We start from the raw sequence: 15,044 nt of genomic DNA, 5'->3' as shown, positions 1-15,044 counted from the left end.
ACCTCTGAGGTTTTGTGCTTGTTCAGATTCATTTGCATGGAGATACCCAATCTAGATAGCTACAGAAAAGTTCTGGGGTCCCAGCCCCTGAAAGTGGTGGGTTGGAAGGCAGCTCCTGAAGCTACTTGAGAGGACTGCTCACTGGCAATCAGAAATTGATGAGTATCAAAAGGATATATTATATATATTATATATTCTATTTTACCCTAAATCAGAGAGATGTTGATCTTGTAAGTAGGAGAAAAGGGTTCAGAGTTTAACCCACTCTGACCCACAGAGTTTGAACACCTCCCCAGATGTGCAGGGGAACACCCTCCAGGCTCTAATTAACCAGCTTTCTGTTTTGTGTTCCTTGATCCTAGTTCTTGGAGGTGAAGATTCTGGGAGTGACAGATCCTCTCTGTTATGGAGAAAAAGCAGCTGAGGTTTTCTTTGTTTGATGAATGGATATGAGATGAATGTAGCCTTCTCAAAGGGATAAAACATAGGCTCTAAAAGCGAGCTGATAGGGCCCATTTCTTCTCTTATGTGGTAGAGATATTGTTACCTAAGGATTCCAGGTAAAGACCAAGAGAGGGATAAGGAATTGTAGAGATAAAATGCCACACCCAGATAGATTTAGTCCCAGTCTGGGAACAATGGAGAAGAGATAATACTGGAGAATAGGCTGGAGAGTTACGGAATATATCACCAGGAGTTTATCCAGCCATTCTAAAAGCAATTTGGCCCTATGCCTCCAAAGTCACTAAATTGAACATACCCTTTGACCCAGCAATCCTACTGCTGTACCTTTGCTACAGAGAAAGAGGGAAAAGAGAGAATGAGGAAGGACCTCTTGGAGGTCTCTGCCCTAGAGCTCAGCCTAAAAGGTGCTTACGTTCCCCAAAAGATACCCAGAAATATGTAAAGCAGATTTTTTTGTAGGGGCAAAGAACAGGAAACTAAGGGAATGTCCATCACTTTGGGGATGGCTGAACAAATTTTGATGTATAAATGGTTGATTAATGGTTGGCCTTTGTTTTCCAAGAGGATCAAAATGACAATCAATATGTTAGAGTCAAGCTACCGTGTATCCAACTATGGCTAATCTGACCAATACAAGCTCAGAGTGCTCTGCCATAGGTTGGACACAGTCTCAGAGTGGAGTGGCTAAATTTGTGCAATGAATATTTCTTTTGAGCTACTTCAATTCTGCTTTGTCCACAGAGCATAGCACCTAAGGGTACAACATGTTAGGCGGTCCTAAGCCAGTGTCTCCCACGTTGAACAATCAATTCCAAAGTTTTTGAGAGACCTTGAGAGTGTCTCTGTATCTTTTTCTGACCACCAGATGAGCACTTGCCCTGTGTGAGTTCACAATTTTTGTCAAGTGTACATTTAACATTTGAACAACACGGCCAGCCCAAGAGAGTTGCGCTCTCTGCAATACAATTTAAATGCTTGGCAGTTTAGTTCCAGAAAGGACCTCAGTATCCAGTATCTTATTCTACCAGGTGATCTTCAGAATCTTCCTAGGACGCTTCAAATAGAAGCTATTTAATTTTCTGGCATGGTGCTGGTGTACTGTCCAAGTTTCATACGCATACAAGATCAGAAAAACAGCTATATATAGATCTTCAATTTGGTAGTAAGTCTAATACCTCTTCTCTGTCAAACTTTTCTTCGGAGCCTCCCAAATACTGAACCAGCTCTGGAAATAAGAGTGTCAACCTCATTATCAATGTGGACATCCCTGGAAAGTATTCTGCCAAGGCAAGTGAACTATCCACAGCATTCAAAACTTTTCTGTTTGCAGTAACTGATGGTTCCACATAAGGATGGTGTGATGCTGACTGAGGGAGCACCTGTGTTTTCTTGGTGTTAATTGTTAGGCCAAAACTGATACAAGCAGTAGAGAACAGATCCATACTTTGTTGTATCTCAGTTTCAGAGGCTGCATTGAGTGCATAATCATCTGGAAACAAAAAATCTTGCACCAACATTCCCTCCATTTTAGTCTTGGCTTGCAGCCTGTTCAAGTTGTAGAATTTATCATCAGCGCAGTAGTTGACCTTGATGTCGTGTCCCAGCTCATTAAATTTGACAACATGGCTGAAAACATCATACCAAAAAGCATGGGAAGAAGCCCAAGCCTCATTTGGCACCATTGGTGACTGGGAAAGCACGAGAGCATGGCCTATGACCCAGGTAATCATGCCATTGTGATGTACAATGCTGATGAACTTCTCTGGGCAACCAAATTTTGACATAATTTTCCCTAAGTCCTTGTGACTGACAGAATCAAAAGTCTTGGTCAGATCTACAAAGATAGATCTACCATACTGATCTATTCTGAAGCCACACTAGCTCTCAGGTAGATGGCTAGTCTGTTATAGAGGACTCTAGCAAGAATCTCTCTAGCAATGGCTAAGAGAGAAATCCTCTTGTGTTTGTCACAGGACAATCTATCTATTCCCTTTACCTTTATAGAGATGGATAATAGCGATATCCTTGAACTCCCAGAGGCTAACCTGCTCTTGCCACATAACTTAAAAAATTTTAATCAGCTTTTGTAAGAGCAATAGACCGCCCCCACCTCCACCTTGTAAATCTCACCTGGAATAGAATTAGAACAAGGTGCTTTGACACATGAAATGAACCTAATGGCTTTCCAAACCTCTTCAGGTAGAACTTCAGCTAGGGAGAGGTTGACTTCAACCTGACTTCAAATGGTCAATGGCTTTCGCACTGATTGATGGCAGTCTGTTGAGAACATATAGAAGGGTTTAGCTCATCTCTTTAGGATCATGTACTTATCAATCAACGTGGCTCCATCAGCACTGAGTAATTGAGATGCACCTAAATTTTTTGCCCATAAATACTCCTTGTGGCATCATAAAAAGCGTTTTGGATTGTTACTATTGACATAAAACTGAATTTCATCTGCCTTTTTACTGAACCAAGAATAATACTTGTACTTTGCTTTTGATGGAATTAAATACTGCCTTCTTAGAGATGGATTAACTACTCTGTTGGAGTTCTCATTTTTCATTTAACAGCTTCTGGATTTCCCCATCATTTTTGTCACATCAATCTGAATATTTGCAAGTGTTCTGACCCAGATGAGTAAATGCAGAGCTGCACACCAAATCTCTGAAAGCTGCCCATTCCTTTTCTGCTCCACTGTTGCCAACTGAATATTGGCTCAACTTTCCCTCCAACCTAGCAACAAATAGTTCTCTCTCAGAGAAGTGCTTCAATCTGTTGACATTAAATTCTTCTCATAATACTACTTTTGTTGAATGTGAATATTTAGTTTGGCAAGGATAAGTGTATGATCAGTCCATTACTCTACTCCATTCATGACCTTCATCATTCACATCTGTCTCTTCTCCTTACAATCACATAGTCTTTTAAGTATTAATGTTTGCTGCAAGGGTGCATCTAGGTTTAACTGCTTTTAGGTAAATGGAAGATAGTGTTGAGAAAGTCATGGGATGCACAAGTCTTCAGTAGTAAGTAACCATTGCTATTGCTATTTCCAGCTCCATTCCTCCTAAAAACTCCCTGCAATGTTCGGTAGTCTGAGCCTACTCTGATATTAAAGTCATCCAGAATTTTAAGCTTGTCCTCTTTTGGCACATTGATGATAAAAGTCTCCAAAGTCTTCATAAAATTTTTCTTTGACCTCATTGGGATTTGTCACAGTAGGAACATAGGTATTGACAAGGATGTCTTGGTGTTTTTTTGTAAATGTCAATCACACTATAATGTGCCTGTTCTTCACTTCTTATGGTATGCCTACAAGCTTGTTGACTAGATTAGTTTTAATTATAAAATCTACACCATCTTCACAATATTCTCCTTCACTGTAGCCACTCTAGGAAAATGTGTATCCAGCTCTGCCTTCAGTAAGCCCGCCTTCATTGGCCAACCTTGTTTCACTCAGGGCTGCTATTTGGATGCAAAACCTGTTGAGTTCTCTTGCAACAAAAATTGTTTATCTTTCAGGTCTACTAGATTCTGTGCTGCCCATAAACGTGTACACTTTATAGAAGTTTTTGTACATATTTTTTGTACTTTGATCACTGAGTAGAGTCTCCATGTGCCATGGTAATCAGGCCAAGGTTGGGCAAGCAAGTAATTTTTAGGGCATCTTTTCTAGCCCCTTCCACGTACCAGGAGGAAAGCAATGAATTTCTTAAAAGGTTGCTCTGATACCCAAGAGACTGCTTCCAGTGAGAAGATGACCTTATGGTCTGGGCCACCTAGGTTCAGGGTTGTGACCATAGCTCTCAGTGTATCTGTACCTGCTGCTTCATCACTTGCCTATTATTACAAGACTTTGAGATAGGCAAAAATGACAAAATGGTATGGGAAATGTTTTCTGATACATGTGTAAATTGGATTTAATTGAGGCAGAGTTGTTGAAATTCTCTATTCCATAGTTATCATAGTCCAAGGGCAAGACAGTCAAGATGACTGGTAGATGGCTCAAGATGCAGTGTTTGCCCTTGGTGTCCTAGATCTCTAACCAAGCTCTAAGCCTGCTTCATAGTGTCTGCTTCAGCTACTTTTTGTGGCTGTTATGATGGATATTTTCATCCACCCACTCCACCAGGAGAGTCTTCACATGCTTGGGGATAGACACCTCCCTAACTCACCAACAAGTTTCAGACCCCCTAGTTACCCTCAACTTGGTTTAACTTGCCTGTCAAAACCCACACTGGATTATGGCCACTGTGCATGCTACAGCTTCTTGAAGCCACAGGTGAGAGTAAGGTGGGCACAAAAGATGAAAAGGATTTAGCAGCCCTCACCCCAGAGGTAGGGGTCTTCTCAGAACATTCTCTACACCCCGGTATGTGAATATAATAATGCTAACAATATAATGCTATTATGTCATAAGAAATGATGAAATGAAAAGTTCCAAAGAAACCTGAAAAGATTTGTATGAAATCTTTCTACGTGAAGCAAACAGTACCAGGAGAACAATTTCTATAATAACAATAACATTGTAAAGAATTTGAAATACAGAATTCTGGACAATGCCATGATCAACCATAGTTCCAGAAAACTGATAAAATAGCTATAGGAACCTAGGTCTAATTCTCTTACTTCAGGAGCCTGCTCCATTTTTTTGAAATCAATTGGCTTCTTTTTAATATGTTAGTGTTAGGGATACTCTAGAAGATGAATAACTTAGCTTCCTGCTCAAAGGCTTAAAAGAGAAATTCTTCTTGATACAAAGTGGATGGTGAAGAATGCTTGTGGGCTATGAGTAAGAGCAGTTGTTAAGGGTAAGCATGAGGAGCACTGGATACAAATATCCCTTCCTTAAAATCAAAGCAAAGTCAGGGTCCAGACTTTGAATCATATCTCAGAATTGGAAGGGACTTTTAGATCATTCCATATTTTAACAAGACCCTTCCTCAACAATGTTCCCAGCAAAGAGGCTCCTGTTTGAAAGCCTTCAGAGACAGTGAATGTACCATTTTCCCAGGCTTCCCTTATGCTATTTTGGGGAAAACTTTGTTTTTTTTTAATAGCTTTTTTATTTACTAGATATATACATGGGTAATTTTTCAGCATTAACAGTTGCAAAATCTTTTGTTCCAACTTTTCCCCTCCTTTCCCCACCTCCTCCCCAAGATGGCAGGTTAATCAATACATGTTAAATATGTTAAAGTATTAGGAAAACTTTAATTGTTAGGAAGTTTTTTTGTTTGTCCTCTACAACAAATTCACCTATTGATCCTATTTCTACCCTCTGTGGTCAATAAAACAAGTCTAGCCCCTTACTCATCACGCTGGATATCCTCTAATTAACTTAAAATCGGCACAGCCAAAATGGAACTCATTATCTTCCCCTCAAATCATCCTTTTTCTGAACTTCCCTATTTCAGTTGAGGGTACCATCATACTTTATCACTCAAGTTTACATCTTCAGAATCATACTTGATTCTTTAACTCTCTCACACCATATATCTAATCAGTTGTCTCATTTTGCCTTCCCAATCCTATTTAACCTTAATACCTTCCCTCTGAGTTATTTCTTATTTATTTTGTTTTTAGTTTATTTAAGCATATTTGTTTGCTTTTCTCCCCATTTAAATTGTTCCTTAAGGGCAGGGACTGTGTTTTGCCTTTTTTTGTGTGTGTCCCCAATGTCTACTATAGTGCTTGGTACTGTGTTTAATAAATGTAGGTGCTTGAAAAATGTTTGTTAACTTGCTTTGACTCCATAGCATATCTAAATATGTCTCTTGCTATTCACAGGACCCCACTGTAGTTATTGCCCTTATCACTTCTTGCCTGAACTATTTCAATAACCTCCAATTTGGTCTCTCTTGCTCTGATGTCCCTCCTCATCTATCTATATTATACAAAGCTACCATTCCAAAAAACAGATTCAAAAAAACCCTCCAAACCAGGAGGTGTTTTATGCTCACTCAAGATCCTCTGTGGCTCCTTATTTCCTCTAGAATGAAATGCAAACTCATTTATTTTAACAATTGAACCCTTCACAATCTGGTGCTGGCCTAAGTTTTTGAATATTACTCATTACTCCCCTTCATACATCCTTCAGTCCACTCAAGCTGTACTATTTGCTGTCAGTGTCTCTCATCTTTGCCTTTGTGCATATTGTCTCTAATGCTTGGAATGCCCTCTCTCTTCCTCTCCAGATTTCAAGCCTCATTCAAAGCTCTGCTAAAGCACTATCTCCCAACTCAGACTTAGCTTGATCCCTCCCGGTCACTAATGCACCAGTGGCACCTGAAATTATTGGTATTAGCTTTGTGTATAGTTTGCATTTGCTTAAATGTAAACACAAGATTTTTCTCTGGTAGAATATAAGTTCTGTGAAGATAGGGACTGCTGAGTTTGTTTATCTGTGTATCTCCAATGCCCAATAGTACCTAGATCAAAACAGATGCTTAATAAATATATCTTGATGAATTGATTTGAGGCCCTTAGACCCACCCCTCTCGACTGAGTCTTAATTAAAGGCAGGGCTGAGAGAGGAAAATATTTTACCATATATTGTCAGCATACATAAAGATGAGATTATAGCTGAAAATCTTCCCCTTTTGTAGCAAACAAAAAAAAATGAGTAGTACTGGAGATACATTGATACTATCCTCTCATTTAAATATAAACCACAATTATCTAATCCCAGGAGGGAAAGACATACTCCTATTCTGGATTCTTATTTTGTTCGGCTCTAACCTCCCTCCTGAACACCAGTCTTAGATTTCCAACTGCCTGTTGGATGTTTTGACATCCAATTCAAAACATCTAATAGGCAGTTGGAATTGGATGTCTCATAGACACCTTAAATTCAGCAAATCCAAGATGAAATTCATTATTTTTCCCCTTTCGCCCTACCCTGGTTTCTCTATTACTGTGAAAAGTACTCCCTTTCTCCTATTCATTTAAGTTCAAAATGTAGGTTTCATCCTTGACTTCTCATTCTCTCAACCCCATATCCAATCAGTTGAAAAGTACTATTGTGTTGTGATACACGAAGGCAATGGAATATTATTGTTCTACAAAAAATGATGAACAAGCTGATTTTTAGAAAGGCCTGGAAAGATTTACATGAACTGATGCTGAGCAAAACAAGCAGAACCAGAAATACATTGTACACAATAATAGCAAGAATGTGCGATGATCAACTATGATATACTTGGTTCTTCTCAGCAGTTCAGTGATCCAAGGCAGTTCCAAGAGACTTTGAACAGCAAATGCCATATGCATCCAGAAAAAGAACTAAGAGACTGAATGTAAATCAGCATACGCTATGTTCACTTCTTTTTTTGTTGTTGTTGTTTTTTCTCTCTCCCTTTTCCCTTTTGCTCTGATTTTTCTCTCCCAACATGATTTATAAAGCAATGTGTATTAAAAATAAATAGCTACTACAATAAAAAAAGAAAAATACTAACGTTTCTACCTTCACAACATCTCATATATGTCCCTTTCTATCCTCTCATATTGTTACCACCCTGGTCCAGACCCTCATCACCTCACCCCCAGATTATAACAATAGGCTTGTGGGTTATCTCCATAACACGTCTCTCTATACTCTATCCAGTGTTCAAACTGTTCTTCATAAAGTATAAATTTGACCATCATACAAACACACCCACACACACACACACACTCAGTCAATTCTGTTGTTTCTTTATGGCTTCCAATATTTCCCTTAATGCTAATTTCTGCCTTCTGTTGATTATTTCCAGTTTATTATATCTTGCATGGAAATAGTTGTTTGAATGTTATTCCAACTAGTGGACAGTGAGCACTTTGAGAGCAGGGATTGTGCATTACCTTTCCTTGTATTCCTAGCATTTATCCCAGCAATTAATAGTCAGTCACTTAATAAATGTTGATTGATTGACTGATTACAGGAAAAGGGTACTAGCATGTGGATAAACCCATATAGTAGATAATGTTAAAATAATTTCCATTTAGTTTGATAGTACACATGTTTTTAGGAAGCATATTAATCTTCCTTTGTAATGATACCTAGTTCAGGCTAATATTAAAATAAGTTTGCTTACCTGAGAAAAGGAAAGTCCCCAGAGGCTTGTTGGGACAGGGGAAATTAGACTGCGATTATGGATATTACTATCTGTCCACAAGTTGGTTAAATTCCACGTGGACAGTCAAGTTAATGTAGTAAATAGTTGTTTCCTAGAGCTCACATCCTTTCAGACAAGAAAAAGAGATCCAGCTAATCTTACATGATGGGATTTAATATTCCACAGGATGACATGAGTGGTATCCTAGATGGCAGGAGTTCTTAACCTGTTTTGTCAAGGTAAAGCCTATGGCTACCTCTGAGAATAATGAACTTAAATGCATAAAATAGAATACACAGAATTACAAAGAAAACCAAATATTAAAAAAAGTTCCCAGACTTCAGAGTAAGAACCCTTTCTAGACGATAAAACATATCCCTTGTCATTCTTAATGTTAATGCCCTCCCTCTGAGATCATCTCCAGTTTTTCCTGTTTACATCTTGCTTGTTTCTAAATGTTTGCATGTTATCTCTCCTGTTAGATTGTGAGCTCCTTGAGAGCAGGGACTGTTTTTGACTTTCTTTGTATCTCTGACACTTAGCCTTGCACATAGTAGGTGCTTATCAACTTAATCAAATAAATAGAAAAATCCCAAAGATTACGCCAATGTACGTGAATCAGATTTGTAGAGCCGGAAAGAATCTCAGGGGTCATTTTGCACATTCCCCTTATTCTGTAGAAAAAGAAACAGGTTCAGTGAGGGCCTTTGCAATGGTGTCTCTCATATATGGAATGTTTTTCTTCTTCAATTCTTAGAATCTCAAGCCTCCTTCAGTATTTAGCTCAAACCTGGCATGGTGGTACAAGTCAGTAATCTGAACCACCAGGGAGGCTGGTAGTTCATTTCAGCCCAAGAGTTTTGAGCTGTAGTGGTCTAAACCCGATCAGGTGTCTACTAAGTCCAGCACTATTATAGTGAGCTTCTTGTAGGGAGGGAAGAGTCAAGGAAGAGGTACCAGGCTGCCTGCGGAAGAACAGTCCAGTTCAGAGAGATGATGGAGCAGTAAAAGCTTCTGTATTCATTGGCAGGGGACCTGGCCCATGAGTACTACTGAACTTCTCACCTGTGCAAGATAGGGAGACCCAATCTCAAAAAAGACTTAGTTCAAATGCCTTCTTCTACACTAGGCCTTTCCTTGGCCTCCAGTTGCTATTGTTCATGTATCTTCTATATCTCTATTTATTTATATGTTGTCTCTCCTAATAGAATGTAAGCTCCTTGAGGGCAGGGAATATTTTTGCTCCATCTTCATATTTCCATAGCTTAGAGTAATGTCTTGCACATAGGAAGTATTTAATAAGTGTTTTTGGGTCATTTGAAACTAGTAAATAGTACAGCCCAGGGTTCAGACTCACGAATGACAAGGAGCAGGATTAGGAGTTTTCTATCTCCCAAGAGTCAGAGTTCTGTCCACTATGCTAGCCTGCCTGAAGTCTTTTCTAGTCTTAACGACATACATATTCTATGGGTCAGAGAAGAAGGCTATCCTGGTCATTTTCTAGAGAACACGGACTAAGGAGTATCTGAGTCATCTTTTGTTCCAGGTCTCTGATGTTCATGAGAACATCTGGTTTTCCCACTGTTTAACTCCAAGATCCTGAGAACAACTTCCTGTTCCTTATTCAACTGCTTCTCTCCCTCCCTCCCACAGCCATTCTTCAAAACTTAACTTTCTCCAGGAAATAAGTGAGTAGATGGATCAGTTGTTTCTATTTGTACTCAACCAAGCAAGCAAGCAAACTACCAACAACCATCAGCTGGGGACCTCTGAGTCCCCTGGTGGATAAGTATAAAAGGAAGAGACACACGAGTAAGATATTGAAAGGAAAGACACAAGTATCCACATTGCCATCTTGAGAATCCTAGTTCCAAGAACTATGACCCTTAACTTTTCTAGAGTAATAGGATGGGAAGGGAATAAGGATATAGCACCTACTGTGTGTCAGGCACTGTGCTAAGCGCTTTTTACAAATATTATCTCATTTGATTTTTACAACAATCCTGTAAGGTAGATGTTTTAATGATCCCTATTTTATAGCTGAGGAAACTGAGGCAGAGGATAAATGACTTGCCTGGGTTCACACAGCTAGTTAAGTATCGAATATTATAATTGCATTCAGATACTCCTGACTTTAGGTCCAGTATTTTATCCACTGCTTGTAGCCTTTGTTTTGTTCTGTGATATTTTATTCTTCCTTACTTGCTGAATGGCACACACACATTAATTTCCACGTCAGAGTGGATCAAAATTAGTTTTATTTTTGGAATGTAGGCAGAAGTTCACAGCTCACCCCTTGACACTAGGATGGTACAGAGCCAGTCTTGGGAGCCACAGTTTTAGAGGGAGCAACTTCTGTATACTTTCTGCCCCATGCTTGGCACAGGGTGAGCCCTACTGGAAAAATCACATTTCATAGTGGCCAAGGCTCTGGAAAAACATGTCAACTATACAGGAGGCCCCTCTTCTCTAGTGTCCTTCCCTGGAAATGGGGCAGATGACCATATTAGTCCAGGCAGAAATTATGGGTGGGGTCCTCAGACCTGACACATTCTGATCCCTCTGGAACAGAGTTCCAAGCACAAAATATATCCTCCACACACCCAAAAATGGTATCAGTGTAGAGAGAGGAGGGTCTAGTTTCAGGGGGGAAACAAGGGAGAGATTCACCCAGAGTCTAGGACGATGCTCTCCAGAGGGGAGGATGGAGACGGGGGCATCACTGAACTCCTTGTAGTGGGAACTACTGAGCAAAGTTTTATGTTGACCAGGATTTAGTCCAAAGTCAGCAATCCAAGTCTGACCCACATGAAAGGAATTTGAACCTTCCAACAGAAGAGCTAATGTCCTTCCATCAGCTAGTGTGTAGTAAGTCACCAGCAGACAGACTCTCTAGATCTCTCTCCAAAGAAGTATTTTAGGAAGCATTTGAGCATATTAAAATTTCACATAGTATTCTCTAAGTCTGATCCTGCTCTGAGACCCTGGAAAGAAAGGTTAATGCTTTGTTGCAGGATTTTTCTCTTAAACTTTCAGCCTCATTTCTGACAATACTCTTTCTATTCTGTTTCTTTCTTTTTTTGCAAGAGTCCTTATTTAAAGTCCATTTCTGATTCCCTCTTTCATATGTCTAGATACTTTCCCATTTCTAGGGCATCTCCGGCTCTGGTACGAAAATGCTTTCTTGATTAACCTCATTAAATTGTTTCATCTGGTTTCCCTGAGTGGAAACCCAGGGTGTGAGGTTCCGAGTTTGGGGGTGGGGACAGAGGAGACAAAAAAAATGGATTTTTTTCTGGTAGGACTATAAAGGGAGGGTCTCACTTACCCAGCAGCAGATTCATTAGGACCTCTTGCCCTGCAAGAGTGCTGCTCTTCACCAGGCAGATAATGGTGCCCCCAATCCAAGGGATCCCATGCCCTGTGATCCCAATGAGTTTGACCATAGAGCGGGCACTGCCCCAGGAGGCAGCTCGGTTGGCACAGACACCCAGCCTCTTGGACATACAGATGTCAATAGCCAGCAAGGAGTTGAACGCAATTCCCTTGAAGGATGGGTTTAGCTGCATGCAGTCCTCTTCGGGCAGCTGCTGAGACTGCCTCCGCTCCTTGGACCCCTCATTTGGTGGTGGGGCCTGCACGGATGGGCCTGTTGTCTTCCTGCTTGAGCTCCTATTCTCCTGAGCCCCTTTTAAAGGCTGGTTCAGTGACAGGAACTCAGCCCTGTTCAGGACATTATTTCGGTCCCGTGCCCGGGACCTGCTTTGAGAGGCTGGCATGACGGCCTTAGGTTGGCTCACAAAGGAAAGGCCCTCTGCCCAGGAGGAGCCAGGGATACCCCACTCAGAGAGCTGCCCTCTCTCCCCCACGCCAGGAGCTTCTCTACAGAACCACAATTCCCTCCTCTTGCAGATCTCTCCTGCACAAACCGCTGTAGTTAAATATAGAGTAGAGGAATGCACATGGCTGTTTACTTCATTGCTGCTACCAAGCTTGGAGGAAAAATTAATGCCAGCTTCCGTAGCCAATCCAGCCCCGAAAAGCCAGGATCACGTCCAATGGATGTGCAGAAGAGGAGGGTGATTCTCCCAACTGAGGGCTGACTGCTTTGGGCCTGGGCTATTTAAATCTTCCAATTGCTTCCAGTCTTTTAAGGAACTCTGGGAAATGTAGTCTTTGTTTTTTTAAATTTTTTTGTGGTTGCTTCTAAAGCCAATTTAAGTCTTTTTTTTTTTTTTTTTAAAGCCAGCCCCAGTGATGCTGTAAATCAAAATTTTCTTTGAAAGCTAAAAATTACAGATATCCCAAGTTATTCATGATTTCCCCAGCAGACATTCAATATACTTTTCCAGCCTCCTCGCCTGCTCTACAGAGACTGCTCCAGCCCCATATAATAGACAGTGGAGCGAAGGGTCAGAGCCTCTTGCCTGGCACTAGATGGAGTTGATGGGGGAGAAGGCATTCTGGCTCAAGTCTTCCTGGCCAGCAGCTCTGGCCCATGTCAATTATGCCACGCCCACTCTGACAGCATTTCATTAGACTGGCAGTCAATTTTTCCCCCCTCTGCTACTAGATTTGGCTTCTGTACAACACAGCCTAATCTAATTGAAATTTGTAGGATTTGATTTCCATTAGAGAAAGGTGCATAAAATGCTCTGGGTAATGGATCTACTCCCAGGAGATTCCAGCAAAAGCTTCAGAACTTTGCAAAAGGGCAGGAGCCTGGCCACCGGCTCAGTAATAGCCATCTGGGGATCTCGAATCTACTTCTGGGTCCAACTCAGACCCATTCTTCCTTCCCCCCCTCTCAGCCATGGAATCGGAAGAGCTTAAAGTATTTGATTCCTTCACAACATTATGACTTATCCCATTTAAGGGTGACTGGAAGATGAAAGAGGTCTTGTTTGGGATGTGTGAAATGAGTGGCAGAAAGTACACTGGTCTTCTGGCTCAGGATTCAGGAGCCTGGCTCTTTAAGTATCAGGGAGATAGCAGCAGTGACAAGCTTTTGGGAAAGTTAAGGAAATGTCTTACCCACCAACTTTTACTAAATGCTGCCTGTGGCCTCCCAGGAAACCTTCTCTCTCCTTGGGAAGAAGGAAGAGGGAAGTATCTTGTCGTGATTTGGTGGGGGAGGAGGCAGCCTATTGCCATCTTTGCCTCTGATACTCCGTGGCTTTGGAGTAGATTGTTCCATCCCATCCCACCCAAAGAGTAGAAAGGAAAGGGGATCCTGTAGCCCCTGACCCTTCCAGCCCTGCCTAATCTGCAGCGGCAAATAAGTCTTGACCCACCTGCCAGCCCTGATGAACAGAGCTAGAACCGAGACAGACCTGTGGATATCCCTGTTCTTTCCCTTGTCAGGCACTGGAGTTTCCTGGTGATATGCACAAGGATATTCCTAGCAATGCTCCCACCTTTTCCAGTTGATAATAGATAACATGTAGCTAAACAGGTTTTTTCGAGGGCCAGAGATGCCGGGGCACCCTCGTCTCAGAACTCAGCGGCACAGCCCAGCTCTTCCGAGGGGCGGTACCTCACTCTGTCCTTCCTAGCCACCCAGATGGAATCATAGCTACCGAGCTGTATATGACCTTATGGATCTCACAAGAGACAGAAACCTACCCCTTTTGGATGGTTGCTATTAATATCCCGACATCATGTGTCAGCATCTCAGGGATGACTGGATGCTGTTATAGACAGGGTGTGGGGACAACAGTTGTCTTGAGCTTCAGGGAGAGGAACAGCTGGGGTACAGAGAGCCAGCTTTGCCATGGACTCAAGGGGTGGCTGACTGTCCTCGGTGCTGCTGAAAAGTGGGAATGCTAATCTTGAGCTACTTCATGACAGGCTCATTGCACAAATGCGATCAATCAATTGACAATTCTTTATTGAATGCCCACGAAGTGCTAGGTACTATGGGAGAGACAGAATGCATTTGAGATATGGTCCCAGTTTCTAGGAACTTTTAGATAAAACTCAAACATATAAGACAAAAATAGTAAACAATACAAGTTTGTTTAAATAAGTATTGGGCAATGTGGTACAGATTTTTGTTCTAAGTAGGACTAATCAGAAGCAAAAGGGTACAATGGGGTATAGTGGGAAAAAAAAGCTTTGAATATATCAGAGGAACTGGGGTTGAATCCCAGTCTTGCCACTTACCACCTGTATGATTTGGATAAATTAAGATAAGTTATGAAACTTTCCTGTGCCTTACTTAGTTCTTTCATCTACAAAATGAAGTGCTAGATGAACTCTAAATTTATAAACTAAGATTGTTTTTTTAGATCCACATAAATATATTACTATAACAACTCACATTTATCTAGTAGCTTAAAGATTACAAAATGTTTTCCTCACAAAAATCCAAGGAGGTAAAAAGTGCAAATGTTATATTTTCCATTTTATAAATGAGAAAACCAAGGATGAGAAAAGTGAAGAAACCTGTGGCACAAAGCCAATAAGTAATGGCACCTT

The 15,044-nt window shown here is 40.9% G+C and overlaps 1 protein-coding gene across 1 annotated transcript in view; it reads right to left on the bottom strand.

The window, feature by feature from the left end:
• Positions 1-12,644, bottom strand: part of PLPP7 (phospholipid phosphatase 7 (inactive)) — a 40,319-nt gene extending 27,675 nt beyond the window's left edge. The window contains exon 1 of the mRNA XM_003757427.2: positions 11,893-12,644. Coding sequence (XP_003757475.1) covers positions 11,893-12,343 — 451 coding nt within the window. The 5' untranslated portion in view covers positions 12,344-12,644. The remainder of the gene's footprint in view (positions 1-11,892) is intronic.
• Positions 12,645-15,044: the final 2,400 nt, after the last annotated feature.

Source organism: Sarcophilus harrisii, chromosome 2 (genome assembly GCF_902635505.1).
Source record: "Sarcophilus harrisii chromosome 2, mSarHar1.11, whole genome shotgun sequence".
Lineage (NCBI taxonomy): Eukaryota > Metazoa > Chordata > Mammalia > Dasyuromorphia > Dasyuridae > Sarcophilus > Sarcophilus harrisii.
Note: the sequence above shows the minus strand (reverse complement) of the source record. Positions and strands in the feature narration are given on the sequence as shown.